The 27403-nt window shown below is 40.5% G+C and overlaps 7 protein-coding genes across 7 annotated transcripts; 5 read left to right on the plus strand and 2 right to left on the minus strand.

Annotated features, from left to right (window-relative positions):
* Window positions 1-12821: 12821 nt before the first annotated feature.
* Window positions 12822-18471, minus strand: BDR25DRAFT_353021 (uncharacterized protein; the record flags this gene model as incomplete). The annotated part of the gene is made up of 29 exons (XM_033695089.1): window positions 12822-12942; window positions 12980-13026; window positions 13086-13169; window positions 13224-13314; window positions 13340-13556; window positions 13609-13982; window positions 14029-14144; window positions 14246-14313; window positions 14352-14413; window positions 14500-14559; window positions 14597-14689; window positions 14791-14840; window positions 15093-15172; window positions 15370-15418; window positions 15475-15519; window positions 15554-15644; window positions 15752-15790; window positions 16181-16200; window positions 16432-16488; window positions 16622-16669; window positions 16700-16777; window positions 16815-17003; window positions 17070-17103; window positions 17151-17573; window positions 17615-17824; window positions 17883-17965; window positions 18008-18326; window positions 18358-18430; window positions 18462-18471. The coding sequence occupies 29 exons, from the start codon at window positions 18469-18471 to the stop codon at window positions 12822-12824; spliced, it is 3231 nt and encodes a 1076-aa protein (XP_033549538.1).
* BDR25DRAFT_302415 (uncharacterized protein) lies at window positions 18258-19022 on the plus strand. The gene has a single exon (XM_033689788.1). It carries the CDS (start codon window positions 18538-18540, stop codon window positions 18730-18732), a length of 195 nt encoding a protein of 64 aa, XP_033549539.1. The 5' UTR covers window positions 18258-18537; the 3' UTR covers window positions 18733-19022.
* Window positions 19023-19304: 282 nt separating this feature from the next.
* BDR25DRAFT_283224 (thiamine diphosphate-binding protein) lies at window positions 19305-21568 on the plus strand. The gene is made up of 5 exons (XM_033688031.1): window positions 19305-19391; window positions 19449-19614; window positions 19733-20026; window positions 20079-20400; window positions 20472-21568. Coding segments are annotated over exons 1-5 (1785 nt in total). The 5' UTR covers window positions 19305-19389; the 3' UTR covers window positions 21473-21568.
* A 574-nt stretch (window positions 21569-22142) lies between these two features.
* BDR25DRAFT_333068 (SET domain-containing protein) lies at window positions 22143-23228 on the plus strand (the record flags this gene model as incomplete). The annotated part of the gene is made up of 2 exons (XM_033692801.1): window positions 22143-22158; window positions 22285-23228. The coding sequence occupies 2 exons, from the start codon at window positions 22143-22145 to the stop codon at window positions 23226-23228; spliced, it is 960 nt and encodes a 319-aa protein (XP_033549541.1).
* A 373-nt stretch (window positions 23229-23601) lies between these two features.
* BDR25DRAFT_333069 (uncharacterized protein) lies at window positions 23602-24630 on the plus strand (the record flags this gene model as incomplete). Its single annotated transcript, XM_033692802.1, has 2 exons — window positions 23602-24363; window positions 24571-24630. 2 exons carry the CDS (start codon window positions 23602-23604, stop codon window positions 24628-24630), a joined length of 822 nt encoding a protein of 273 aa, XP_033549542.1.
* A 1068-nt stretch (window positions 24631-25698) lies between these two features.
* Window positions 25699-26223, plus strand: BDR25DRAFT_283232 (uncharacterized protein; the record flags this gene model as incomplete). The annotated part of the gene is made up of 1 exon (XM_033688032.1): window positions 25699-26223. Exon 1 carries the CDS (start codon window positions 25834-25836, stop codon window positions 26221-26223), a length of 390 nt encoding a protein of 129 aa, XP_033549543.1. The 5' UTR covers window positions 25699-25833.
* Window positions 26224-26253: 30 nt separating this feature from the next.
* Window positions 26254-27111, minus strand: BDR25DRAFT_353023 (uncharacterized protein; the record flags this gene model as incomplete). Its single annotated transcript, XM_033695090.1, has 5 exons — window positions 26254-26300; window positions 26367-26566; window positions 26596-26789; window positions 26816-26961; window positions 27033-27111. The coding sequence occupies 5 exons, from the start codon at window positions 27109-27111 to the stop codon at window positions 26254-26256; spliced, it is 666 nt and encodes a 221-aa protein (XP_033549544.1).
* Between the last annotated feature and the right edge of the window lie 292 nt (window positions 27112-27403).

The following is a 27403-nucleotide window of genomic DNA, read 5'->3' on the forward strand; positions in this document are numbered from 1 at the left end:
ATAGTAATACACTAAAGACTACCTTAGCACATGCCAGGCCTGCCAACGCGCGAAATCCCCTCGACATGCCCTGTACGGGGAACTCCAGCCCCTCCCAGTCCCCTCTAGGATCTGGGAGGATATCTCTATAGATTTTATTACGGAGCTACTACCTAGCTAGTTAAATAGAAGGAGCTATAACAGTATCCTAGTTATAGTTAATTATTTCTCTAAAATAGCCTACTACATTCTTAGCAGGGGCACTTTAAAGGCAGCAGCCTTAGCTAAGACTTTTAGGCAAGAAATTCTAAGACTCTACAGCCCCCTCTTCTCTATTATAACAGACTAGGGAGCCCTGTTTACGTCTGCTTATTAGAAGACGTTTACAGCCTACTTAGGGACAAAGAGACTTCTCTCTACTGCTTTTTACCTATAAACTAACAGCTAGACTAAGCGCTAAAACTAAACATTAGAGCAGTATCTCTAAATATACTGTAACTACAAGTAGGATAACTAGGCGGAGATTCTTTCTAACGCAGAATATGCCTACAACAACGCTGTCTACAGCTCTACAGGGATATTGCTATTCTAGGCTGTCTATAGGAAGGATCTGCTGTCCACAGACGTGCTAAAATAAGCAAAGAAGGCTAGTATTTCTCTATAAGCACTTTAAGACAGCAATAAACTAGCCTAGACTAGGCAAAAGCTAGCTAAGCGCCTTAGGACAGCGTAAAAGTACTAGAAGTAATAGCACAACAAGACACATAAACACAAAATATACTTAGTAGGGGACTAGGTATACCTTAGCACTAAGAACATTACTACTTTTTAGCTAAAGAAGAAGCTAGACAACAAATATATAGGCCTTTAAAAGGTTTTTGCTATACATAGGACTTAATCCTACTGCTTAGACTTGCTAGCTAGCTTCTAGATCTACTTAGTATTCTATGTTAGCTTTTTTAAGCTAGCACCTTTAAGTTACCTGTTACCTTGCAAACAACTCCTAGCTAAGGCAGTGATACCCTAAGCAGGAACAGATATATAGGACGTGGACCACATTGTAGACTAAGAGCTGCATAAGGGAATGTGGCTATACAGAGTACGCTGGAAAGGGTTTAGGGAGGAAGATGACTAACTGCTCTTAGCAGAAGACATATCTAAGGGGGCTATAAATAAATTCTAGAGACAAGTAGGACTACTAGTACAAGGGAGAACAGGGAGAGGGAAGGGAAGGCTAAATTAGGCTAAGAGGGACTAGACTAGAAGGAACAAACTTAGACTAGACAACTTTATAGAAGCTTAGAACATTTAAAAAAAAAAAAAAACTTTTAAGCACTATAAACTTTAGAAACTTAGCCTGTTTTTTACTGTCCCTGTTTTTAAATACTACTAGATTAGTCTAGATTACCCCTAGACTAGCCTAGATACCCCTAAGAAGGGGGACAGATGCACTATAAAGCCTAGACTTTACTAGAGAAACCTAAAAGAAAAGTAAGCCACTAAAGAGAATATAAGAAGAGTATAGGGCGCTATAACTAGTCCTAAAGAAGCTACTGCTATGCAAAAATAGACTAAACTGTCCTAGAGGAGGAGAGAATAGCAGGTAGAAACCTAGAAAAGGCAAAACCTATCCTAGGTAGCCTAGACAGGCCTAGAGACCCCCAGATCTGCTAGACTAATGCAAAGAAAGAAGAAAAATGCTAAGAAGACTAAAGATAGAAGCAGATAACCTGCCTTATCCCTAGAAAATGTTTTGCTTAAGGTTAAAAGCATTAAAATTATAAGCAAAGTTAGTTTTCTGTATGCCCTACTTACTCTTGTGAAATTCCTTAGTAAGGAAGAGGACTTAAGCCTAGAGAACGCTAAAATTAGCAGCAGAAGGCTAAGGACCCTAGACAGGGTTAGACTGCTCTAGAAGAGCCTAGATAGGTACAGGTTAGGGAACATACAGTGCAGACGCGCTTAGAGACTAGAGAAAGAGGTCTTAAGCTGTTGTTGTCACTTATTCCCCTCTTATGCTTTACTAATGCCCTTTTCTTTGCCTTGCTAAGACTAACAATACCTAAGTCCCTAAACACCTTTTTGCTAACATAGAGGGGGGTTAGGGCGTTACTAGCTATCTTGCTGTAGACAAGCCTAGCAAGAATTAGTCTAGAAACCCCTAGAAAGCCCTAGAGACCCCTAGGGAAACCTAAAAAAGTCTAAAAGGTGGCTAGAGATTATAAACTTATTAAGATAAATAACAACCCTATTAACCTTTTTACAGAGACCCTTAATAATGTCTAGCAGGTACTTTTAAGTGTTGCTAAGGTTAATTTAGGTCTTAAGCTAGAGAAAACTGCTAAGAATAGTGCTTATAATAGTTGTAATTGCTAGGCAACAGTCCTCTAGGCACTACAACCTAAGAATTAGCAAAAAGAACTAAGAAGCACCTTAGGGACCCCTAGACAGCTATAAACAGCCCTAGGATAACCTACTTAATAGCAGTCTCTGCCACCCTTGTAGCAGCTATTGCACTTTAAGAGGTTATTAGTGCGCTTAGGCTCTAATAAGCCTTAACAAATGTAGGTATTGCAAGTCTAGACGTTGCAATTCTCCTTAACAAGGAAACAGCATAGTGGAATTACGCCTAGCTTATGCGCTATAATCCTGCTTATAATCTTATTAAGGTAAGTTAAGTAGGGATTAATAGTAGCTAGAGCCCTATTTATAGCTAAGGTAATCCTGTCTAACTGCTTGCTAGCTAAAAAAGACATTATTAGTAGTAAAATGTGCAAGACAGGGCTTAGGGGGCCTAGGGGGGCCTAGATTAGGATAGACAGGACTAGAGGCGTTGAAAATAGGACAGGGGATAGCCAGCTAGGGTGGCTGGCTAAGGAAGAATCTAAAGGCAGTTAGAATAGGGACTCTCTAGGACAGACAGAGCTTCATATGGGGTCCTCTGGCCCAGGGGGGCCCTAGAACACCCTAGGAACCCCTAGGAAGGCCTAGGGGCTCCCGCAGAAAATCTCTCTAAAATACGTACTAGAAGCGCGGAGTAGAGTGTAGGTGTAATAAAGAATTTAGCTTAGCAGAAAGTATTTAACCCCTTAGATTAAATTTAGAGTGACACAAAATTACATAACTTTTAAACCTTAAGAAAGGGCTTAGATTTAGGCGCAGAGTTGCGCCTTAGAAAGAGATAGGGCTTTGTAATAACTAGCTATCTAGGTGTTTCCTAGGCTGTTGTAGACTGGCCTAGACTGCACTAGGCAGTCCTAGACAACTCCTAAACTGTGCTGTTAACCCCACACTTCCCAGACAATGCCTACCTCGCCTAAAAAGCCGGGCATCCTAGACAGGTAATACTTTGAACTGGACCTACGGCATACTAGATCTGTCGCTACCAGCGCTGCCGTGCCTGGCTCTCTGGAGAAGTATATAGCCAGTTGTAGAAGCCCTCTTTAGATAGCAGAGGATCGCCTTAGGAATTGGGCGGGTATCAATCGTACTCCTATGTCACAGTCACGCCCTTGTTGGTCAATACACCTCTTGATTGCGAAGTGTATACCCTGTTTTTTACAGTAAAGTAATAAAAAGTAAATAATAGTTATCTAAGGCATTAACATAATAAGGTAGGCTATAAGATTATAAAGCTTTAAGTAGTAAATAAGGCTGCTATGTAACATAGATTATATAAAAAAAAAGTAGATTTAGGCAGAAGAAACTTTAATAGTTAAGAATAAGGCTTATCTAACTACTTTAAAGGAGTTTAAAGCGCGTAGTAATAGAAAGAAGCTAAAGACATAAGTGCGCACTAAAGAAGGTAAGCTAAGTTAAAGGTAATATAGGCAGTGCAATTAGACTAGGCATAACTTATAAGTAAGTAGTAGAAGTAGACTCTAAATAATATCTTGTGTTATATTACTCTATACAAGGCTAAAGTGGGCTGTTTTGCGAGAGAATAGGGTGGTTTTAGTAGGGGCTTGGCAAAAGTGGCCGGCCAACCTGTGTGGCCGGCCAACCTGTTAGGTACGTTAATTTTTTATTTATTTAAAGTCTTATAAATAGCTGTTAGAGCTTTTTTAAAGTTTTTAACACTACTAAACACTTCTTCTATTTTAAAGGTAAGTGCTGCGCTATTTACGCTAAAGTCTATTTAATTATCTGCGTAAGGCTAAAACTAAATTATAAAAAGGCCTTCTAGGTGTAGTTCTATCTAGAATATTATTTCTGTGTCTGTTTAAAATGCTCCTTTATTATATTACATATAAAGGTAACATTTTATAAAGAATAAGTAAAAGTCTTTTAGTAATTCTTTAAAAAGCTTTAAAAAGGCTAGCTTTAAAGTCTTTTTAGCTATAATACTTACTTTTTTAGTTAAAATATTTTATATTTTAGCTAGCTTTACTTATAGTTTATGTATTTAATAAGTGTAATTAGTAGCTTTCTAGAGGCTTAAAAGCTTAAAAAGAGTTTATAATTCTATTACTTTTTAATAAAGGTTTATAACTTTTTATCTAAGTTTTACTAGTTTACTAATTTTTTTGCTAATTTACTAGAGTTTTTTAATGTTATCCTAAATTATATTAATCTATTCTACTAGGATAGCTTTACTTTAGCTAGAAACTTCTATAGATCCTAATAAAGCTATGTAGGCTATGTTAGAATCTAGGTTATGTTAAAAGGTATCTATACTTTTTAAAAGAGTAGTGTTTAATATTATAATCTTTACTTTATAAAAGCACTTAGGTCTTATAATGTTCTTAAAAGAGAAGTAGAGCAGATAGTAGAGGCTAACTAGTAGGGTGTACAGTCCTATGTACAGGCTAATAGGCTATTAGAGGGGAGTAAGGTAACTAAATTATAGTTTACTGTTACGGTCTACGGTTGGACAAGCGTAACTCCACCAGCAGTGCTCCACAATCTAGCTGGGTTGGGACAGGGCTCGCTTACGGACCAATTGGAGGACACGGAGGCAGCGCAGCTGCCCGCAGTAATGGAAGAATGCGTCGTCCAATAGGAGGACAGGCCGCGTATTACCAGGAGCCTAGGGGAGCCTATAGGAGTCCCTCTTAGCAGGCTCCCACTAGCTCCTACTAGCTCCCTTAGCGTCTGTAATACATGTATATAGTTCTTACATTAAACAACCTTTAGAAGGTGTGTTTAACATTTAGTTTATTTTTTACATAGACTAAGTAGCATTTAACTTTCTAAAGAGCTGTAATACTATTTATATATCTTACACTATATATACTTTTAATTCTGTCTAACAGGACTATTTAACCCTAGCCTTTCTACTGCTACACATAGGGTAAACTATAATCTAGTTACTTAACAAACTCTTTATTAAGCCTAATAGCCTGTACGTAGGACTGTACACCCTACTAGATTAGCCCCTTCTTTCTGTTCTACCTCCCCTAGGAATATTATAAGACCTAAGTGCTTTTATAAAGTAAAAATTATAACATTAAACACTACTTTCTTTAAAAAGTATAAATACTTTATAATATAACTTAGATTCTAACATAGCCTATGCTGCGCTATTAGGATCTACAAAAGTTCTTACCTAAAGCAAAGCTGTTCTAGCAGAACAGATTAACATAATCTAAGATAATATTAAAGAACTCTAGCAGATTAGTAATAAAGTTAGTAAATTACTAAAACTTAAAAAAAAAATACTAACTTTTACTAAAAAGTAATAAAATTATAGAACTTTTTTAAACCTTTAAGCCTTTAAGAAGCTACTAACTAAGCCTATTAAATACATAAACTATAAGTAGAGTTAGCAAAAATCTAGAACATCTTAATAAAGAAGGCAAGTATTATAGCTAAGAAGACTTTAAAACTAGCTTTTTTAAAGCTTTTTAAAGAATTATTAAAAGACCTTTAACTATTCTTTATAAAATGTTACTTTTATATGTAATATAACAAAGAAGCATTTTAGACTAACATAAAAATAATATTCTAGATAAAATTACACTTAAAAGGCCCCCTTATAATTTAGTTTTAACCTTATGTAGATAATTAGATAAACTTTAGAGTAAATAGTAAAGCACTTACTCTTAAAATAAAAAAAATATTTAGTAGTATTAAAAACTTTAAAAAAGCCTTAACAGCTATTTATAAAACTTTTAATAAAAAGAAAATTATAGCTAATAAGTTAAACACTATAAAATAAGAAACTAGCCTAGTCTAAAATTATATAGCACGCTTTAGGGAACAGCTGGCTATCTATAGATAGACAGACTAGAAAGCCCTCTGCTGCATGTTCTATAATAGACTAAGCAAAATAGTAAAAGATAAATTTATGCACAGTAAAAAACTAACTACTTTTAAAAATTTTATTATATAAGTAACAACTTATAACAACTGTTACAGGAAGTGTAAAAAAAATAAAAAATAAAAAATAACTTTCTAAAAACTAGAGTTTATTCCTAAAAAAAAGAAGCTTTTATAATATAATAAAAAACTAATAGACCTTAGTTATGTAAAGCATACATAGAGCCCCCTCTTTAAAAAAAGCTAAGTTTTAGGACGCAATAAGCTGCCTTTAACAAAGGAATAACAAAAGTGGCTAGAGAACAAGGCCTGCCTAAACTATAAAAAAGTAGAACATTTCTGCTAAAATTACCTAGACTTCTAAAAAAAGAAAAATAAAAATACTACTATAATAATAAAAACTATTACTGCTAAATACAGCCTTATAGATAAAAAAATATTAAAAAAATTAAATAATAAACTTTACTAGTAATATAAAGGAAACTATTCTTTAAACAACTATTTTAAAGCGTATTAGAAAGTAGTTATTTAGAACTTTAGTAGCTTAGATTTAGTGTTGTAGGACCTAGTAATTTTTAAAAGATATAAAGAAAAGACTTAGATCTAAGAATATATTATAAACATTTAAAAAAAAAAAATAGTTCCCTCTTTAAGACTAAACTTTTAGCACTTTAGCAAGAGAGCTCTTTTAATAGTTTTAAAAATGCAAATGCTAGAAGTGTAGTCTATAACATAACTACTTAAGTTATTACATAGTCCTACTTTATTAAATAAATATTAGTAATAACTACCTAACATTTAACATTATATAATAAATAGCTAAGGTTAAATATAATATTATAAATAAAAAAAAGCAATAGCAGTTTTTTATAAAAATTTAAAATTAGAAACTAGAAAAACTAGGTAAACCTGCTAGGTTTAAAGTCCTAAAGCTAGTACTTAGGAAGCCTAAGACTCTGCTTCTAAGCCTTATAATTAGCAGAAAAGCTTTAGTAATGTAATAAAGCTATAGTTAGTGTGCGCTTTATAGAAATAAAACCTATAGCACTAACAACTACTAGTAGAAAGAACACCTTGTTTAGATAGTACAAACATAGGAATACCTATAGTAGACTTAGAAAAGCCTCTTTAACATGTTACATAGACCTAATAATTATCTATACCCCTAGTACTAGTGCACGCAACAGTATTGCATTAGGCACTAGGACAATAAGCACTAAACAAGCTAGTAGCTTACATAGGAAAAGAACTACAACAGTTGCCTATAGTAAGTAATAGCCTTAGCCTGCAAAACTATAAACTGCTACACCTACTAGACAGCCCCTCTACATAAGTAGAAGAAATAAGCAGCGTGTAAAAAATAAGATAACTGTAGGTTTTACTACTTCTAGTAAAAAGTAGTAAGAAAAGAAGACTACCTAACATTACATTATTTAGTTAAAAATTATAAATGTAAAGCAGCTAACTGCTGTAATTAAAAACATTAAATTTATAAAAAAAAAAAATAAGTTTAATAATAACTTATAAAATATTAACTTTTACTTTCTTTTTAATAAGAAAGTTAAACATAACATATTAGCAGTAATTATAGTAGGATAAGAGGCAGGACATAGCCTAACAACTACCTTTATGTATAAAGGGTGGCCTAGGCTAGCCCTTGTGGACAGTAGATGCACCTTTACTGCTATAGATAAGAATTAGGTGGATAAATAAAGCATACTATTCTACATAAAAAAAGACTTATTTAAGGTAACCTTTACTAACACATTATTAATTAAGTATAGTAGAGGATAGATTAACTTAGAAATATATAAAAAAGACCTTAAAACTCTAAACATAAAGGACTAGAGATTAATAAATATACTTTAGCTAAAAAGTAAGTATAATGTAATCTTAGGCTATAATTAGCTTAGAACACATAACCTTATAATTAATTAAAGGACTATAACTATAAAAACTTTTAACAACTACACACACATAACCTAGTTAGCATGCTATAATAACTATTACTTAGTCTATAAATAAGCAAAGCAAGGTAGTAGTTACTACCCTAAAAAAAAAAAACTTTAGAAATTCCCTTACTAGAAGCTTAAAGCTTAGGTAATAAAAATAATAAAAAAAAAACTTAAGAAAGTCCTTTATAAAAAAATTAAAGATAATAAAAATGTAGAATAAATTAGTGTTATTTAAATCTAGAAAAAAGGCAGTATCCTAGCAGAGTATAAAGATTATAAGGATATGTTTAAAACACTAGAAGACTCTAAAAAGCTACTACTATATTAGCCTTAAGATTACACTATTAACTTAATAAAAAATTATAATTTAAAGACCTATAAGCTCTATTCTTTATTAAGGATATAAAAAAAAGCCTTATAAAAATATGTTAATAGGATGCTAGTATAAGGCCACATCTAAGAAAGCTATAGCTTAGTAGCGTTAGCTATAGTTTTTACTAAGAAGAAAAAAAAAATCTAAGTCTATTAAGACTATAAAACTCTAAATAATAACATAATCTAAAATTAGTTTTCTTTACTAATTATATAAAATATTATAAACTAATTAAAAGGAACCTAGTACTTTATAAAGTTTAACATATAGAACAGATTTAATAAGATAAAGATAAGAGAAGAAGATAAGTAGCTTACAGCATTTAAGACTTTATAAAGACTTTATAAACTACTAGTAATGCTATTTAGCCTAATAAATGCCCTAGCAATGTTCTAGTAAATTATTAACATAGCTCTTAACTTATACTTTAATGTCTTTACTCTAGTATATTTAGATAACGTCCTTATCTATTTAAAAGATACCCTAGAAGACTATGTATAGAAAGTACAAAAAGTCTTAGAGCAGCTTAGAAAATATAAACTCTACTTATAACTCTTTAAATGCAAATTCTATGTTACTAAAATAAAGTATCTAAGATTTATAATTAATAGTAAAAAAATAAAAATTAACTTAGCTAAGATATAAAAAGTACTTAAGTAGCTAAAACTTATAATAGTTAAAGAAGTAAAGAGATTCTTAAGGCTATTAAGCTATGTTAGATAAATAATTAAAAACTACTTAAAAATTACTATACTATTAATAAACACTATAACTAAGGAATAGGTAATAGTAAAATTTATCTAAACTTTAGAAATAAATAAAGCCTTTCTAGCGCTAAAACAGGCAATAACAGCTAAGCTAGTGCTAAGAATGTACAACTTACAACTAGATACTAAAATTCACACAGACGCGTCCCTAGAAGCTAGTAGGGCCGCGCTTTATTAGAAATAAGAAGATAGAAAATAGCACTTAGTTACATACTATTTAACAAAGTTCTTAGGACCTAAAGTAGGCTACAGCATACCTAATAAAGAACTAAAAGCAATATTAAATGCTATAAAAGTATAGGCTATAGAACTACATAAAATAGTAAAGCTATTTTATATTATAACTAACTATGTAAATTTAGTTATGTTTTTAATAGTAAAGAAACTCTTACTAATGCATGTAAGATAAGTAATAAAGCTTGCTTAGTTTAACTGCATTATTAAGCATGTCCTAGAAGCATAGAACTAGTAAGCTAACGCTCTTAGCTAAAGACTAAACTACTTTAATAAAAAAAAAATAAAAAAAAAAGTTTACACTTTTTAAAAAAACTAATAAAGAATAAGTCTATAATAAACCTTAACTTATAAAAGAATTCTACATGCTTATAGTAAATAAGTAGAGATAGAAGAATTTAATCTAAGAATATTATAAATCTTTAATGTTTAGACACCTAGAGATAGGCACCCTCTAAAAGAAGTTAAGGGCTGCTATACTATAATAAATACTAAAAATAAAGTAATTATGCATAAAGGTGCTTAGAGAATGTAATATCTATAACAAAAATAACTTATAAAGGCATAAGGCCTACAGGTACCTCTAACTAATTAAAGCACTAAAATTACTATAAATAATAATTATAATAGACTTTATTATAGAACTACCCCTGTCTAAGGAACTAGAGATAGAAAGAATGTGTAATATAATTATAGTAGCACTTAATAAAACTACTAAATATTTACATACTTAGCCCTTAAAGAAAATAATAATAGCTAAAGAATTTATCTATAAGTTAAAATAAAACATAGTATTAGTACATAGATGCTTTAAGACTATTATTTTTAACTAAGATAAGCTGTTTACTAGCAGCTTCTAGAAAGTAGTAATGCAGCACCTTAGTATAACGCATAAACTATTAACAGCCTACTACCTGCAAATAGATAGTTAGACTAAAAGAGTAAACACAGAAGTAAAAAAGTACTTAAGAAAGTACATTTTTTATACCTAAAATAATTAGGTAAAATAGCTTTTAATAGTATAGCTAGCTATTAACAATATAGAATTAGCTATAATAAAGGAAACACTATATAAAGCTAATTTTAAGTATAATTCTTACTTTATGCTATAAGAAAACTAACTTATAGACTTATAGAAATTAATAGATTAGCTAATAGACCTATAGTAAATATATAAAAGGTTAGCTATAGAAGCCTAGTCTAGCAGAGAAATAATAGAGAAATATGTAAATAAATTATAGTAATTAGAACTAGAAATCTACTCTAGAGATTATATATATCTTAATACTAAAAATCTTAAGATACTAAGACCTTCTAAGAAGCTAGTAAAAAAAAAAATAGAACTTTATAAAGTTCTATAGACTTAATAAGACAACTATAAGCTTAAGCTTTCTTTACACATAAAAATTTACTTATAGTTTTATATCTCTAAACTAGAAAAAGCACTTAAAGAAATCTCTTTATCTATGTAAAAATAAAAAGATAAGAAGATAAAATATAAAGTTAAATATATTATTAGTAATTAAAAGAACTAAAAAGAATTTTTAGTAAAATAAAAAAAGTAGCTTACTAGTAAAAACATATAAAAACTAGCTAAGAATTTACAAAATGTGTAGCTGTTAGTATAAAAGTACCTTTAAGCTTGTTTAAAAGAAACTAGCTAAGTAATAAAGCACCTATATTAAAAGAAACAGCTATGTTATTACTAGATAGTAGTAGCTTTTAGAGATAAGTCTTAGCTAATAAAAGTTAAGAAAAGAAATAGCCCTTTACTTTAGCCTTAAGAGCTTTTATCTTATCTAAGGAGAAAAAGTCCCCCTCTAAGTATTTTACGCAGCAAGCTTCTAGCAGATCTAGTAACTTTTAGATATAATTCTGTTTAAAACGCTTTTTATTTATTGCCTCTAATATCTTTTTTTAAAGATAAAGTTGCTCCTAATCTTAAGCCTACTGCTTATTTAGTAGTGTATAATTCTAGGCCTATAAGGCTTTAGCCTTCTAAAGAAGCGCTTTTCTTTTCTTCTCTAAACAATCCTACGCAGCATTAAAGATAAAGGTGTTGCATTTACTATGCTTTTTTACACACTTAACGCACTTATCTAAGGATAAAGTTAACACACATAATAACCTTAAAAATTAGTAAGTGCTGCAGGGCCTTATCTTTATCTAGTAAAAAAGATTAAAGTAAAGAGTAACATAGAGATAGTAAAATAAACAAGGCTAGCAAGCTATTTAGTATAAGAAAAATAAATGTTAAAGATGCCTTTTAGTAGGTAAGCGCTTACTTTATAAATAAACTTTTACTAACACAGTTATGTAAGCAGAGCAGTAAGGACGCTGCTAGGGAGAGGGGGCAGCGTGTTACAGTCTACAGTTAGACAAGCGTAACTCTACTAGCAGTGCTCCACAATCTAGCTAGGTTGGGACAGGGCTTGCTTACAGACTAATTAGAGGACACAGAGGCAGCGCAGCTGCCTGCAGTAATAGAAGAATGCGTTGTCTAATAGGAGGACAGGCCGCGTATTACTAGGAGCTTAGGGGAGCCTATAGGAGTCCCTTTTAGCAGGCTCCCACTAGCTCCTACTAGCTCTCTTAGCGTCCCTAATACATGTATATAGTTCCTACATTAAATAACCTTTAGAAAGTGTGTTTAATGTTTAGTTTATTTTTTACATAGACTAAGTAGCATTTAGCTTTCTAAAGAGCTGTAATACTATTTATATATCTTACACTATATATACCTCTAATTCTGTCTAATAGGACTGTTTAACCCTAGCCTCCCTACTGCTGCACACAGGGCAAACTATAATCTAGTCACTCAACAAACTCTCTATTAAGCCTAATAGCCTGTACATAGGACTGTACACCCTACCAGATTGGCCCCTCCTTTCTGTCCTACCTCCTCTAGGAATATCATAAGACCCGAGTGCTTCCACGAAGCAAGGATTGTAACATTTACTCTTAATGCAGTAGTAGAAAGGCTAAGTTAAACAGTCCTATTAGATAAAGTTAAAGGTATATATAGTGTAAAATATATAAATAGTATTACAGCTCTTTAAAAAGCTAAATGCTACTTAGTTTATATAAAAAATAAACTAAACATTAAACACACCTTCTAAAGGTTGTTTAATATAGGAACTATATACATGTGCAGGAGGTGCTAAGAGGAGCAGGAGGAGTTTATAGGAGCCTGCTAAGAAGAGCTCCCTAAGCTCCCCTAGGCTCCCTTAACTTATAGCCTGCCTTTCCTTATTAGACAACACATTCCTCCATTACTGTAGGCAGCTGTGCTGCTTCTGTGTCTTCTGACTGGTCCGTAAGCAAGCCCTGCCCCAATCCAGCTAGATTGTGGAGCACTGCCGGTGGAGTTACGCTGGTCCAACCGTAGACCGTAACAAGTGGCTAATGACTTTTGGTAGGCGACTGTACAATGCAAGGTATCACCTGTGATAAGTCCCTATTAAGGAAACAAGTTTCATTGCTGTTTGCAGCTGCGCTTAGTGCAATATTAATGACCCCGTTCCGATAGATATGGCTCATCTGTGGCGCTTGTTCGGCCCAATCGTCTTTTGAGTCTTGAAATATACACAACGAATCAATCTAGGTGAACTAGATTCCTAGATACTTGCTTGTGTATATGGCATCTTAGAAAACTTGAGGGAGCATTGCGATCTCGACTCCTGCCTGGAGCGCGGCAAGCGAGTTAGAGGTCAGTGTCAGGGGTTTTGAAGAGCCCCAACAATGGCTAAGCGTGGCGTATCGGATCTGACCCAGCTGTAATCCCGGGTTTATCACCAGTTGTACCTTCTTTAGGTATGAACAGATGATGGAGAGAAGACGTTTCGGGATATAGCTCTCTGAAAAGATGAGTGCGGTAGTTTTTATAATCTCTCTGACAGGCTGATAGCCATTCTGTTGCAACATCCATGCTCTCATCCCAGGTCTGAGGGAGGGCTGATCTGGATTTTCCGAGTAGATTGTGTCCATCTATTATAACATTAGAGTTCACTTAGCTGTAATTAGTGCAACTTCTACTTACCGCTCGTAGTTTGGAGACAGAAAAGGAAGCCTTGCACACCGTTGAGCACACCGTTTCGGTCTACCACAAAAGACAATTCCGATATCTGGTTGGTGTAAAGGACTTTGTGTCGCATTCGATGTTTTGAATATGGCTTCGACGGGACATGTCTGTGGCCCGTAGCCTCTGTTGGGTTCGCCTTTACTTTGTGGGGAGCTTTGTTTGATATTCCCTTCCACAACACGCGGCAGATATGGCATTTTTCGAAGGCTGCCTGCTCCAGCTCTCGGACGCTATAGTGATGGTCTCGCTCTTCATGTGGACAAGGGCCTCGAAAGATTTGACTACAACATTTACAAAGCATCTTCATAGCAGAAATACCCTGCAGAAATACCCTAGATTTGCAAATCAGGTTCGTAGTATTGACCTTTGTATGGGTACAGGAAAGGGTTAACTTGCGCCAGAATTGTCATTAGGAGGAGGTTTGCGGTTGGCAATGTAGGCCTGCCGAAAACTGTCGTGTCAGAAAATACCAGGGGTACATCGACTTCATGCGACTATAACTCAACATGCAAACGGAGATTTGCTATATTCGCTTTATAAGTCGTGTACTATAGTTAATTTTACACACATGAGATACCTCGCACTTCTAAATTACGTTTGCATTGTGGCCTTCGGGCCTAATTCGCAGAGAACCTACTTTCATGGCAAAATAGACTTCCCTCCCTACAACACCATTGTCTAGGTATTATCATCCTTAATACTCGTAATAAGGTCGCATTTGAGCCTCAGAAACTCACTCTGATGCCATGGAGTCCTCATCAGCCTTGTGTGGCGGTGTGGCGCGCAGATTTATGTAGAGTTGTCACCCCTGTTTGCAGTCACGCGTCAAAAGTCTTGCTCCTAGTTCACTTACAAATTATCGTAAGATGCAACCTACTGTATATAGGATAGTACTTAGAGCCGCCACCGCTAGCAGGGAGAATGGCCGACCCGCACCGGAACAGACCTTATGCTGGAGGCGATATGTTTTTCCATTTTAGAGGATCGACTAACAAACGCCATGCGCTGTGGCCATGCTGTTTCTAACACTGCTCCTAATCTTCGGACGGATTAATCATCTTCTAAGCGCTTGTTGTATATCTTACAATATAATACTTGTGAGTGTATGAGCTAAGTAAGTCTGGGGTTATCTCGCACTACTCAGGATTCGTGATTTGCTTCTGCTTGAGGTACCGATCGCCACTGAGACCCTACATAAATTTGCTTGCGACAGCACGCTAAAGGCTAGCAATGACTTTAGAGCAGTAGAACAATGTTTAGAGCCTTATATAGAGGCCTTCTATAGAATTTAGAGTGATAAGGACTTTATGTTAGCGCTATAGGAAGGGAAGCATACTACGCTACGAAAGAAGGCGCGGTACAAACTAGGCTTAGAGACAATAACTTGCATGTAATTTTAATAAAGAATAGATTATAGAGATTTAGGATTGACTATAGCTCACTATTTTAATAGAACCACGATTGCACAGACTGTGCGCACGATGTTTGAGCTCGCTGAAGTCAAAGAACCCCTCATTTGGCTCTCACACAGGGTGGCTCGCGTCGCAGGGATGCACGTTACTCTATTACTATAACTAAAAAGATGAAAAAAAAATAACTAATAGTTAATGTATATATAAAATAGTAGCTAGTATATAAAAGGTTAATTAGTAGATGCATTGTTAATTAAAGTACAAGGTGCTAAAATTTTATTATAGTAAACTATTTGCTTGTGTAGACTATGTAACGGCGCAGGCAAGACAACAGGTCCGAATGCGATGTGAACTAACTCAGAGGCATATGGGAGTGCGTGGGGTGTAAGGACGGAGCTCTGTACCACTGCACCAATACAACCAAAAAGGTGCGAATAAATGTAAGGCCGAGATGGCGCTTACGTGCGACGGGTATATATACTATTCTGTACGCAGATATCAACCGTTGGTTGATTATTCGCACCTTTTGGTTGTATTGGTGTACTGGTATCGAGCTCCGCCCTTACATGGGGACTCAGAAACCTGGGAATTCCATTGACACCTATAGGCCTTGTACGAGAGGATATCAGAAAACTACTAAGCTAGCTAAGGGGAGAGGTGCAGCTAAATACTTAGGGGAATAGGGGTACAGCAGAGGCCAGGGCAGGGTCGAGGCAGATACGAGGAACCTTCATATATCGGTTCGTCGGGCAACCCGAGATGGAACAACTCTAGCGCATCGTTACAAGCACAGGGTCATCTTTACAACCTATAGTGTAATTGTCGCATACAGCTATCCGTCTATATATATCCTTCTGCTGTGCTAGCTAGGAGGTTAACCTTTTGGCAAACGCAACAGTTATAAGCCTAGTTTGCAGCGTAGTGTAGATAGTTAGCGCACAAAAATTTTTACACCCCTGTTCCACTAATAGGATTGCATTATCTCTAAGCACTATGTGTTTAATTCCTACGCTTAGCAAAGAGCATTTAGGTAGTGCGTCTATTACAGAGGCTACCTTACTAGATCCGTCTCTAAGTTCTGTTGCTTAGGCTAGGGGGGTATGTTGAGGTTGTTTCACCTCTCGTTCCACTGTTCGAGCTGGGGGGTGTGTCGCATACAGCTATCCGTCTATATATACCCTTCTGCTGTGCTAGCTGGGAGGTTGACCTTTTGGCAAACGCAACAGTAATTTTCCTAAAAATTTATACTAACTAGTTAACGCTACATTAGATAAATTAATTTATTCTCAGGCTAAGCCTAGCAAAAAGAGCAATGGAGAGATGCTAGGTCGCGCTAAAGTTAGGGGGAGGTAGATTTGTCCATACAAACCAAGGCCCCCAAGCTACCAAAAATTACACTGGCGACTAGACCCTCCTGCGGAGGACCCTTCACGGCACGTGACTCGGGCCAAGACAGGGGTTGGTTATTACTAGACTATTGGACGCTAAGCGCGAGTCAACCATATTTAGATTCAACAGTAACTAGTTACCTAATAATCCATATTGATGATTCCATCCACTTCACTTGATATAGTAAATTTCATTAGCCACCAAGTGGTACTTTCTCCCTAGCGCTTGATCACAGAACTGTAGTCCACTGTAGTCCATGGCATCTTAATAGTTGGAGATAGCTCAAAGGCTTCACGGGCTTGATTTGATCGTGCTAAGTATTTAATCTTTTAAGCTGAAGAGCAGGGAGATCAGAAATGCAACAGAATACAAAGAATGTGAATTTAGCACAGGGATGGGGTCAGAGGCCGTGCGGACGACCTTATGTTTCCGCCCATTCTTGATATCGCCTTCCCCAGTTTTGGTACTTGTAGCGCTACCGAGACCTCCGCGGGCCGCGTTGGGATTTCTGAATGAGGGCACAAAATCGAAGAGAGAGATGCAAATAGTTGTCTAGCTCTATTTCATGTTAAATGCAGTTAGCAACATAAAGCATTGTTATTCCTCAACCCTTTGCACGAATTGAAGACTGTGGGCCTGCGCATTCTTCTTCCTTCAACATCCGTCCTTCCCGATGGCATCCAAAAGCGACCCAGAGACGCATATCGACCAAGCCAACCAAATAGAAGCCTTTGACAGTAAAAAAGGTTCAAGCCAGGCCTCCCACTCGCCCAGATTGCCCAATCTGATGAGTTGCCAAAGGAGTATTTACCCGCAAGCTGGTTCTTGGTAGTTACTTTGTAAGTCTGCGAGAGAGATCTTACTGGTCCTTCCACTAACGTTCTCAATGCTACCGCCGTCATTACATCGTTTTTTGGCATGGCCAACGCCGAAATTGGTCCTGATTCAAATTTTGTCTGGATTGGGTATACGTACACTCTGGTTAGTTTACGAAAGTTCTCACAAAAAGCACATTTCTGACTTCCGCAGTGCCAAGCATGCGCATATCTTCTCATTGGACGCTTGGGTGATCTCTTTGGACGACGGTAAGAATCAGCAGTATCCCTCTCCAAGATCTGAACTCTAAGCATCGTCGGGTATCCGTAGGATCACAAGTAAAGCACGTGAACACGGTCATTGACGCCATAACACTGCTTGGTATCGCTTCCTCAACATAGACCTCGTTCCAGATTGTCCTACGTGAACTTGTTCTTATCGGTACACGGGGGGGTTTTTTTTTACGGCGACCATGTTTGCTTAGTCGGGATAGTCCCCTTGTGAATTTGGAGTTGGCTTTGGCCTCACCACACGGCACCAAATGGAGAAAGTTGCTTCTACATGTTCGCAGCCCTCGATTTGCCGGGGGTGGTGCTCTTCACGCTATTCTACTACCCGCTCACATTCTTAGGGATCGAGGAAGGAAGGATTTCGACTTCGTTGTGCGAGTCCTGTTCACCAGTTACTTCTTCGTCTTCCTAAGGCGGCTTAGCTGGGGAGGTGTGGTACATCCTTGGAACAGCGTTTAGGTTCTTGCGCCTCTGACTACGGGCAGTGTTGCTATCGTGGCTTTTGTATTCTTGGGTGCGTATCCTCCTTCCAACTCCCAAACATTCTCTCCGAGCCAGGTTAACATGGTCACAGAAATCTCCCCAAACTACCCGGCCCCTTATATGCCCATTCATCTGCCAAAGAAAATTCGCTGAGTGTGCATGATTACCTACCTTGGCATTAGCGCATCGCAACTTTGCGCGATAGCGCTCGTGTGGCCACAAATAATCCAATCCCTCTAGCCAATTACTAGTGATAAGTACGCCTGGCTCTCCGCGGTCGCAGGGGCTGCCGCATCATGAAGCAAGCATCACGTGACTTTCTAGCCTCCAAAGTCTCACCTTGAATCATTCCCCGTATTGGCACTACCGTCCGATCGGCTCTACTGAGAGCTGAGGCATTCGCAGACGAAGATAAGTAGACAACGGCTCATGTTCTGGCCGTCCTTGGCTTCCTCCTTGTTCGCATGCAAGAAGCTGTCTGTGGATTATTCGCAACCATGGCCCTGAGAGACCAAAAGGCGATCGGCATGGGAGGGTTGGCAGGTGCAGCTCGCTCCCGTATCTCAGCTATTGCGTCTGTTGTCTACGGTTCCGTCCTTCGCAACTCTATCTCGGAGCAATTGAAGAAGCTCGTCCCAGGGGCAGAGATCAGCGCCGGGCTTCCTCGAAGTTCTGTTCCTCAACTCATCTAATTGCTCTCTGGAAAGTCGAAAGCGGCAATGGTGAACGGGATGGCGGTGGATATCTTGGACGATGCAACGGATGCTTATCGGCGTGCAGCAAGTGTTGCGGCTATGGATGAATTGCTGGCGGCGTTTGCGGTTGCTTTGCGCCGACGATTGCGCAGGAGTGAAGGGGATTGTTGCGGGAAGGGTGATGATTCAGTCGTTAGGTACAATGTTATACGACATTCAAATATAATTTGATTCCCCAGTTGACATCATTCTAAGGGGGTTAGCGGGATATTTTCATGACGCTCGAGCGAAACCTGCGATTTGACAGCATTGGGTGGGAAGAGACTTTGTCTTTGTTGAAGTTTGCCACGTGCTGAGTAAGCCATACGATCCTCGGTGTTGCGTCAAGCCGCGGAATGCCGACGGGGTTAATTCCGTGCCTTGCATTGCCGAATACCGCATCTTTTGAAGCAGAGAGAGAGGTTAGGTTGACGCGCTGCGGGGAAGCCCCCACCAAGTAACTATGCCGCCCGCCAAAAGGGCCATGAGTATCCCGACCCTTTTTCAAAGCTTTAAAGAGCGCCGTATTCTCTCGTCCTGCGCTCCAAAACTTTACTTCTAAGAGCATTCCACGCCTTTCTATCGGAACGGATTAAGAGCTTGGCTACCAACACCATGTGAGTCAAACCGCAAGATTTAAGGAGGGCTGTAGAGAAGCTCTAATGCAGGTACAGGGTATATACTGCGTCTTTCGCCTTCTTCGAGGCCATCTGGGAGGCCGGCGTCACGTATTGCTTTGTGAATCTCGGCTCCGACCACCCCAGCATTATAGAAGCCATTGTCAAAGGACAAAATGAGAAAAAGGGTAAATTCCCCAAGATTATTACTTGTCCGAATGAGGTGGGATTCTCTTCTCTTTCTCCTCGACTGCTGTTTCCTCCGTGTTTCGGAGGGTGCCTGCCGAATTGGAGCCAGTTTCTCAGTTCGTCAACGCTGACGCTAGCATGTGGGGCTATAGATGGTCGCTCTCTCTATGGCTGACGGCTACGCGCGACTGACTGGAAAACCTCAATGCGTTATCGTTCACGTAGATGTAGGGACCCAGGGGCTCGGGGCGGCGGTGCATAATGCGTCCACAGGACGAGCGCCGGTTTTGATATTTGCGGGACTGTCACCGTTTACGCTAGAAGGAGAAATGAGGGGAAGCAGGACAGAGTATATACATTGGATACAGGATGTGCCGGATCAGAAGCAAATTGTTGCGCAATATTGCAGGTATACTGGAGAAATAAAGACGGGGAAGAATGTCAAGGTTCGTATGAGTGGAATGGGCTAGGAGGGGTATCTGGGCTCACGTGGAGCAGCAAATGGTCAATCGAGCATTGTCGTTCGCGATGAGTGATCCTAAAGGCCCGGTATATCTCTACGGCGCACGAGAGGCTATGGAGGAGGACCTTGCACCATACAAGTTGGAGCAGGAATACTGGCACCCCGTCGAACCAGCAGCCCTCCCGATGAGTGGAGTTAAGACGATAGCGGAGGCTTTGGTGAATGCCCAAGAGCCGCTTGTGATTACTGGGTACAGCGGACGGAACCATGCGGCGGTGGAGGAGCTGGTGCAGTTGGCGGATAATGTCAAGGGGCTCCGAGTGCTTGATACTGGTGGGAGCGACATGTGCTTCCCGGGTATGTCTAGGCCCTCGATATTACGAAGCCTCCTCCCAAAATTGCATAGTAGTCTTGCTAATTGTTTACAGCCAACCACCCAGCCTGGCTAGGCCTTCGATACGGTATCGAACCTAGTATCAAAACCGCCGATGTAATCGTCGTCCTAGACTGCGATGTCCCATGGATAAATACGCAATGCCATCCCAAAGCAGGCGCCAAGGTCTTTCACATTGACGTCGACCCGTTAAAACAGCAGATGCCAGTCTTCTACCTCAAGGCACTCCAGCGATACCGCGCGGACTCCTACACCTCGTTAGGCCAACTGAACGCCTACCTAACGTCTAATCTCAAAGACAAAATCTCCAGCAATCTGTTCTCGAACCGTTGGACGACGCTCCAAGAATCCCACAAGAAGAAACTGATAGCGATTGCGAGCGAAGCGAGAGTAGATTCAAACGGCCATTTCGGCACACCCTATCTCGCACAACAGCTGAAAAGACACTGCCCGGAGGACACACTCTGGGTCATTGAAGCCGTGACCCAGACCTCCTTCGTTGCCGACCAACTGCAAGCCACACTCCCAGGCTCCTGGCTTAACTGTGGTGGTGGCGGCCTCGGTTGGTCCGGTGGTGCAGCGTTAGGTATCAAGCTCGCCTCCGACACCGAAGGCAAGAAACAGTTCGTATGTCAAATTGTTGGGGACGGCACATATCTATTCAGCGTCCCTGGCTCCGTGTATTGGATCTCAAGACGCTACAAGATCCCGGTCTTGACCATCGTGCTCAACAACAAAGGATGGAATGCGCCAAGGAAAAGCATGCTACTTGTACATCCGAATGGGGAGGGGTCGAAAGTGAGCAACGAGGAACTTAATATTTCATTTATGCCCTCGCCGGATTACTCAGGGATTGCGAAGGCGGCGGCAGGAGGTGAGATTTGGGCGGCGCATGCGAGTGCGGCGGGGGAACTGGAGAAACTGCTGCCAGAGGCGATTAAGAGTGTCTTAAGTGGGACTACGGCGGTGCTGGATGCGCATCTCGAGGGGCCGGAGGGGAAGTTTATAAAAAGGAAGGCGGCGGCTATGGGATAAATGCTGTAAGATTCACATGGAGCATGTAATGGTGGGATGATGTTCGAAAATCGAGGCATAGAATCGCATCCGCTTAACGTGGTTGATAGATTTCTTTATTGACAAAGTGCTCTAAACGGATCCGTATTCATTCGAGATTTCCAATGGGGGTGACAGGATCTAATCAGGAACAGAAGACTGCATCCCATTGCTGTTCTCCTTGATTTGAACAAGAAATCATACCTGTGCGACACATTGACCTGAAACCGAGAAACGGCAAGTTATCCCGACTCCCGAGTCGGCTAGCACCACCCTTTCTGAGTCACAATGTCAAACACTCGGTCCAACCAAGTCCGTTTCGCATCAACCAAACCTCATAATCATCAATCGGGATCGCGAAACTATCTCAAAATCAGACCTTCACACACACACCATCCCGTAAAGTATGTTGCCTTTTTTTTTGCGGCTAACATGGTAAAACGCCGTCGTCACATTCAAGTCCTAATCTCGGCTACAACTGCATTGCCTGTGCCAGGAGGCGGTGGTGCGTTCGCGACGCAGAGATGAAACCCAATTGTGTTTCGTGCTGACCAGCGGCAAAAATACAAAAGCAAGCTGCCAAGATGATTTTGTTCGAGAGTATCTCTTCCTTTCGTTCTCAAAAGCTTAATTGTTAGGTTCAATATTCGTGATGGCTGGTTTTCACCGTTTGTTGGCTTTCCCCGTACTAGCCACCATCTTGACCCCCATTCATGCATCCATCGATGTAGCGCATTTTACATGCAACCTTCCTTCAGTGCCATCATGGGAGTCCAGCAATTTCTTCTGCGCAGTACCGCGGGAGAACTTTATTATTAAACAGAGTCCAGGAAAAGGACTGGGCGTGTTTGCAACAAGAGCAATGGAACCAGGAACTGTTATCATGGAAGACGCACCAACCATCCTCATCCGGCCTCCGAGGATGCACGAAGGCATTGGATACCCTCTTGATGCCATCCAGATCCTAATCGGTGAGGCCTTCGACGCGCTGTCTGAAGGGGACCAGGCCGATGTCTTGTCTCTATCAGCGCACGTACTTCCCGGCGAAGCGGACGAGACAGAATATCATCGGCTCAAAACAGTCTTTCGGAGCAATGCGTATAGCACTGGAAATGAGATAGGCCTGTTCACAAAAATTGCTCGGATCAATCATTCGTGTCGTCCTAATTCAGGTTATTACTGGACGGAACGGCTGCGTAAACGGGTGGTGTATGCGACGAGGCCAATCGCGGAGGGTGAGGAGATTTCGGTTACTTACATCCCTCTTCTATATTCGAAGTCCGACCGGGAAAGAAGACTAGATCAGTATGGGTTCAAATGCGCCTGTGAGGCCTGTGCCGGACAATCTGGAAACGCTGCCTGGGCTAGTGATCACCGACGCCACGAGATCCGGAAAGGATTCTTTGAATTGGAACCGCAGCTGACGCTAGAGGTAGCCAAGACCGTGATGGCCAGAAAGAAAGCACAGAGGCTTGCAGAGGAGAGTCTAAGGCTTGCAGAATTGGTTGAAGAGGAGGGTCTTGTGGACTACTATGCCCAAGCGTATCGCGTTGCCGCGATATTTCATGCAAACATTGAGATGTGGGAGCCTGCGACTACTTGGGCGCATAAGAGTTATCAGATCAGAAACATGGCGGATGCGCAATCGGAGGAGGCGATTGAGATGCGCATTCTTACGAGCAGGTTTATTGAGCAGTGGAATGAAGAGCTGAGGAATAAGTCAAAGGGCCGGCTTTGATAAACTCACCTAAGGTTTGTCACCCGGGTTTGGGTTTCATACCTTGCAAATGATCTGCGAGTCAATCAATCGATCCTGGCTGGTCCAGTAGCTGTATATCGCAGCACCGCGCCATTCCTGGATATCGGATTTGCATCGGACCATAACGTATAGCTCCCAATATTGCGCAAAACGCCTCTATGATCTGAAAATCGCATTCGCCGGCTCAAAATTCTTGAGTCCTTGCCTCAAACTCAAATCCTTCCCTTCGCTTCCCGGCCCTACAACCCGTTAGTTTAGCCTATTCCGTCAACCCACCTTCCCTCATAGCCTACTTATACCAACCCAACGACTCTTCCAACACTCCATCAATTCCAAATCAATCGCCTTCAAAATGGCTTCAACCCGTCTCATCGACCATAACCACGCTGCACGCAAACTCCCCGTGCGCGTTCTTGTCTTGGGCATGTGTCGCACGGGAACAACATCTATCGCAAGCGCACTCCGCAAACTAGGCTACACACCACACACGATGCGTGCCGTGCTTTCTCAGCCCTCACAAATCACGCTGTGGCAAGAAGCCATCAACCTTACTCTCCTCACGTCTAAAACGAGTCCCAACACTCTTCCACCATACGGCAGAAAAGAATTCGATAAACTCCTCGGCGACTACGACGCTGTCACCGACATCCCATCCACGATCTTCGCCGCGCAACTAGTTGATGCGTATCCGGATGCGAAGGTCATTTTGACAGTCAGAGAATATGAAGATTGGGAACGCAGTATGCAAGATTCCATTTGGTGTCTTTTTACATGGCGGCTTTTTGCGCTTGCAAGAATTGTGGGAGTTACGCAGATGGCGCCGATGATGAGGATGTTGCATGCGGTGTTTCGAGCACATAATGGGAATGAATATGGTGGACCTGGGGCGAAGCAGGCATATGAGAGGCATAGTGAAAATGTCAAAAAATTAGTACCTAAGCAAAATCTTTTAGTTTTACATTCCGCGGAATTTGAATGGGAACCATTGTGCAGGTTTCTTGGACATGACGTCCCGAAAGAGGGGTTTCCGAGGATGGATGAGGATAAGGCGTTGAGAAGGAGTTTAGAGACGGTGTGGTGGGGGATGGTTCGGTATTTGGTTTTGATGTTATTGGTACCAGGGAGTGTAGTTCTTGGCGCGGTAGCGTTTTGGTTTGGGGGGGCAGAGTGGTTGGAAGGGGTCTGGAGGGAGGTCTCAACGAGGTTAGCACCATTTGCGAGGTTATAGGGTTAGATGAGGCTGGAAGGTAGTGAACTGTAGTGAGGATTCTAGGGACTGGGTGAGGAACGGTGCGAGAACCTTTTTTTGAATATAGATTAGGGGATAGGGGTTTGTACGATAGGCAACGGGATCAGTATGGACCTCGAAGAGGCTGTATGAGGAAACTGTAAGAATAAAGAAACGTTCATGCGGTACGATTGGGAATTGCAATGCAATGAGTGGGTGGACCGAAATAGAGGGAATAGGTGCCAACAAGGGAAGATTTTCAGCGAATACAAACATAACGCCTGCCGTTGTAGGTGGTTATCGATGTAGCTCCAAACTCCCCTTAAGTTTTCCCAAAATGCAACACGAGAGGTAATCTGAATGTGTCCTTGGCGATCTCACCGCTTCCCTCGGTGTCGACGACAAAAGCCACCGTCTTTTGATTCAGCTCTCAGCCCCGACGGTCCTTGGCAGCCGATGACCTCAGTCAGGCCAAGAGAGCCAAGACAATCTAACCTGAAGATTTCAAGCAATACGGTCTACGCTAACCGAATACATAAGGGCGGAGAGAGAGAGCAGAACTATTTCAATTGGTATGGGAGAGGGGTGTTGCTGAGAGGCAGGAGACCTTGAAACGTCCTTAACAAATAGGGACCTTCTGCCAATGTCAACCGCCTTCCCAATAAGTCTAGCTCCAACCGCCCGGATGCACTAAGCGGGAGTCAAAAATAGCAGCGGTCACGGGCATTCCGCTCCGCCCGGAACAACCCCGCCTCATACAAGTCTTAGCGCAAACGGTTCTCCAATCAACCAGGGAAATCTCATCATTACCTCGTTGTGGCGTAGTCTTGTTTTTTCGCTCTTAAAATTCTCCTAAAATTCGCCAAATGCAGTGTCACCGTGTGGTTCGTGGCTGGGGCGCTGGCGAAGCTAAGCATAAGCTTAATTTCACCCTGCAGGCTGCGCCTTGAGCTACGCTGAAGTAAGAAGCATACCGTCGAAAAACTCCTCTTCTCCGCACCGAACTCGCACAGAAAGTAATTAGGGCTGCCCAGGAAATGGCATGGCTGAGCTGAGGAGTAGCAAAAGCTGAGGATAATGCTCGCCGAAGAGGTCGGTGAATAGGCTAGTAGTGTTCAGGACTTCCTCTGCGATGAGCTGCTCGGATTCAACACAGAGATATAAAGGATACCGTCTTCTCCTTTGTATTACTCTTCCATCATCACTCACCAACAATCCAACCAACAGTTCATTCTTCTCTTCCACTTCCTTTCGATTTCCATCTGTGTCTGTGTTCTATATATTTCCTTACGACACTCGCTCGCACACCCACTTCAACCCACCAAATTCATTCCAGCCAAAAACTCTAAAATCAAAATGAAGTTCACTCTCGCCCTCGTCGCCACTATCTTCGCCTCCGCCATCAGTGCTGCCCCAGCCCTATCATCCCGCGACACTGTTCCTGAAATCACCATCTCCGTGACGAACGACCAAACCGGCGCTAGTGCAACCGCAACAGTTCCCGGCGACGGCATCGCGCGCAACCTCCCCGATCTATTCCGCGGCAGCGCAATCGACCAGAACGGTGCTATCATCGGGACGTCAGCCCAACTTATCAAGTCTACATACACAACGCGCTGCTTCTTCCAGAACTTCAATTGGATCATTAATCTTAATGGCAAGGACCAAACATACGCTGATCTGGACGGACAGAAGGATTCTGCGATTCCCATCTATTTGAACGGATTCAATTTGCAGTGCGTCTAAGCAGGAGAGGAATGTGGTAATGAATTGGAATTACGAGTGGATATTGAATTTTTCGTTCATGTTTTTCAATTGCATTTCTAGGGGTTTGGAGCATTGCATGTATATATATTTACTTCTTATACTATCATTAAATAGAATTTAACTCGGGCATTGGTTTTTGCAGCCACATTTTCGGTTCCAACCCTCACAGATCCCATCATATGTCCCCACGTTTCCAGGCTCTCCATGCCCAACTTCCTCTTCTGTCATCGCTTGTATGGGAGCGTATGCCTGCCATTGCAGCTCAAGCGAGAATGAAGAATCCGACGCAGTTAAAGGCATTCCGTCGTCCATACCAAGCGCACTTGTATCTTCGTCGTACAGAAATCTAACAAGCTGGCGTCGGTGACAACAATAAGTATGGCGGAGGAGTATTGGGGTCTAAGATAAGAGGATGGTGAGGGTGAGGGGGATTCTGATGGCGGACTGGAGAGATAGACTGGGGTAGAGATGTGGGGGGGTTTGAGCTTGAGAGACAGAGATAGAGAACGCGCCGAGAGGAGTTTCAGAGAGTTGGGTGATGTTAGCTGTGTTATGGGGGTTGTAGACATACCGGATGGACGCAGGGATCTGGAAGGCGTAGCAGCTGATTTTTAAGAGTAAGCGCACCCGCAAGCAGGAAAGTGAGGATGAGAGCAGGAGCGGTATATTGGTGAAGTTGCATGGCTACTTGCTTTTTTCTGAAGATGTTGTGTACAACTTAGGGGATGGGTATGAGCGGAGGGAGGGGGTATATATAGGCATAAAATTTGGCATGGTAACGTCCCAACTGTATAGTGAAAGTCCCCCAGCGTGACCAACAGGAAGGACTACGATTCGTAGAATACGATACGTTACGATCACGTGCATCGTAGAGTTGTAGTGGGTCTCTAAGTTGTATTAAATTGTACTTAAGCCTAAAAAGTATATTGTATTACAACTTATATAGACTTTTTTAGTAGTGAGGTTTAAGGTGAGGCCTAAGGTGAGGTTGTTGTTTGTATGTACAGAGCACGCAAGGGCTATAAGCAGTGATTGTATAAAAAAAAACAGTAAGAAATTACCTATTTTTGCATTGTCTATCTTATAACCTGTTTAATGTATACAGATTGTAACGGCGCAGGCAAGACAATGGGTCCGAATGCGGTATGAATCCACTCAG

Source organism: Lindgomyces ingoldianus, assembly GCF_010093535.1.
Source record: "Lindgomyces ingoldianus strain ATCC 200398 unplaced genomic scaffold BDR25scaffold_10, whole genome shotgun sequence".
Classification (NCBI taxonomy): domain Eukaryota; kingdom Fungi; phylum Ascomycota; class Dothideomycetes; order Pleosporales; family Lindgomycetaceae; genus Lindgomyces; species Lindgomyces ingoldianus.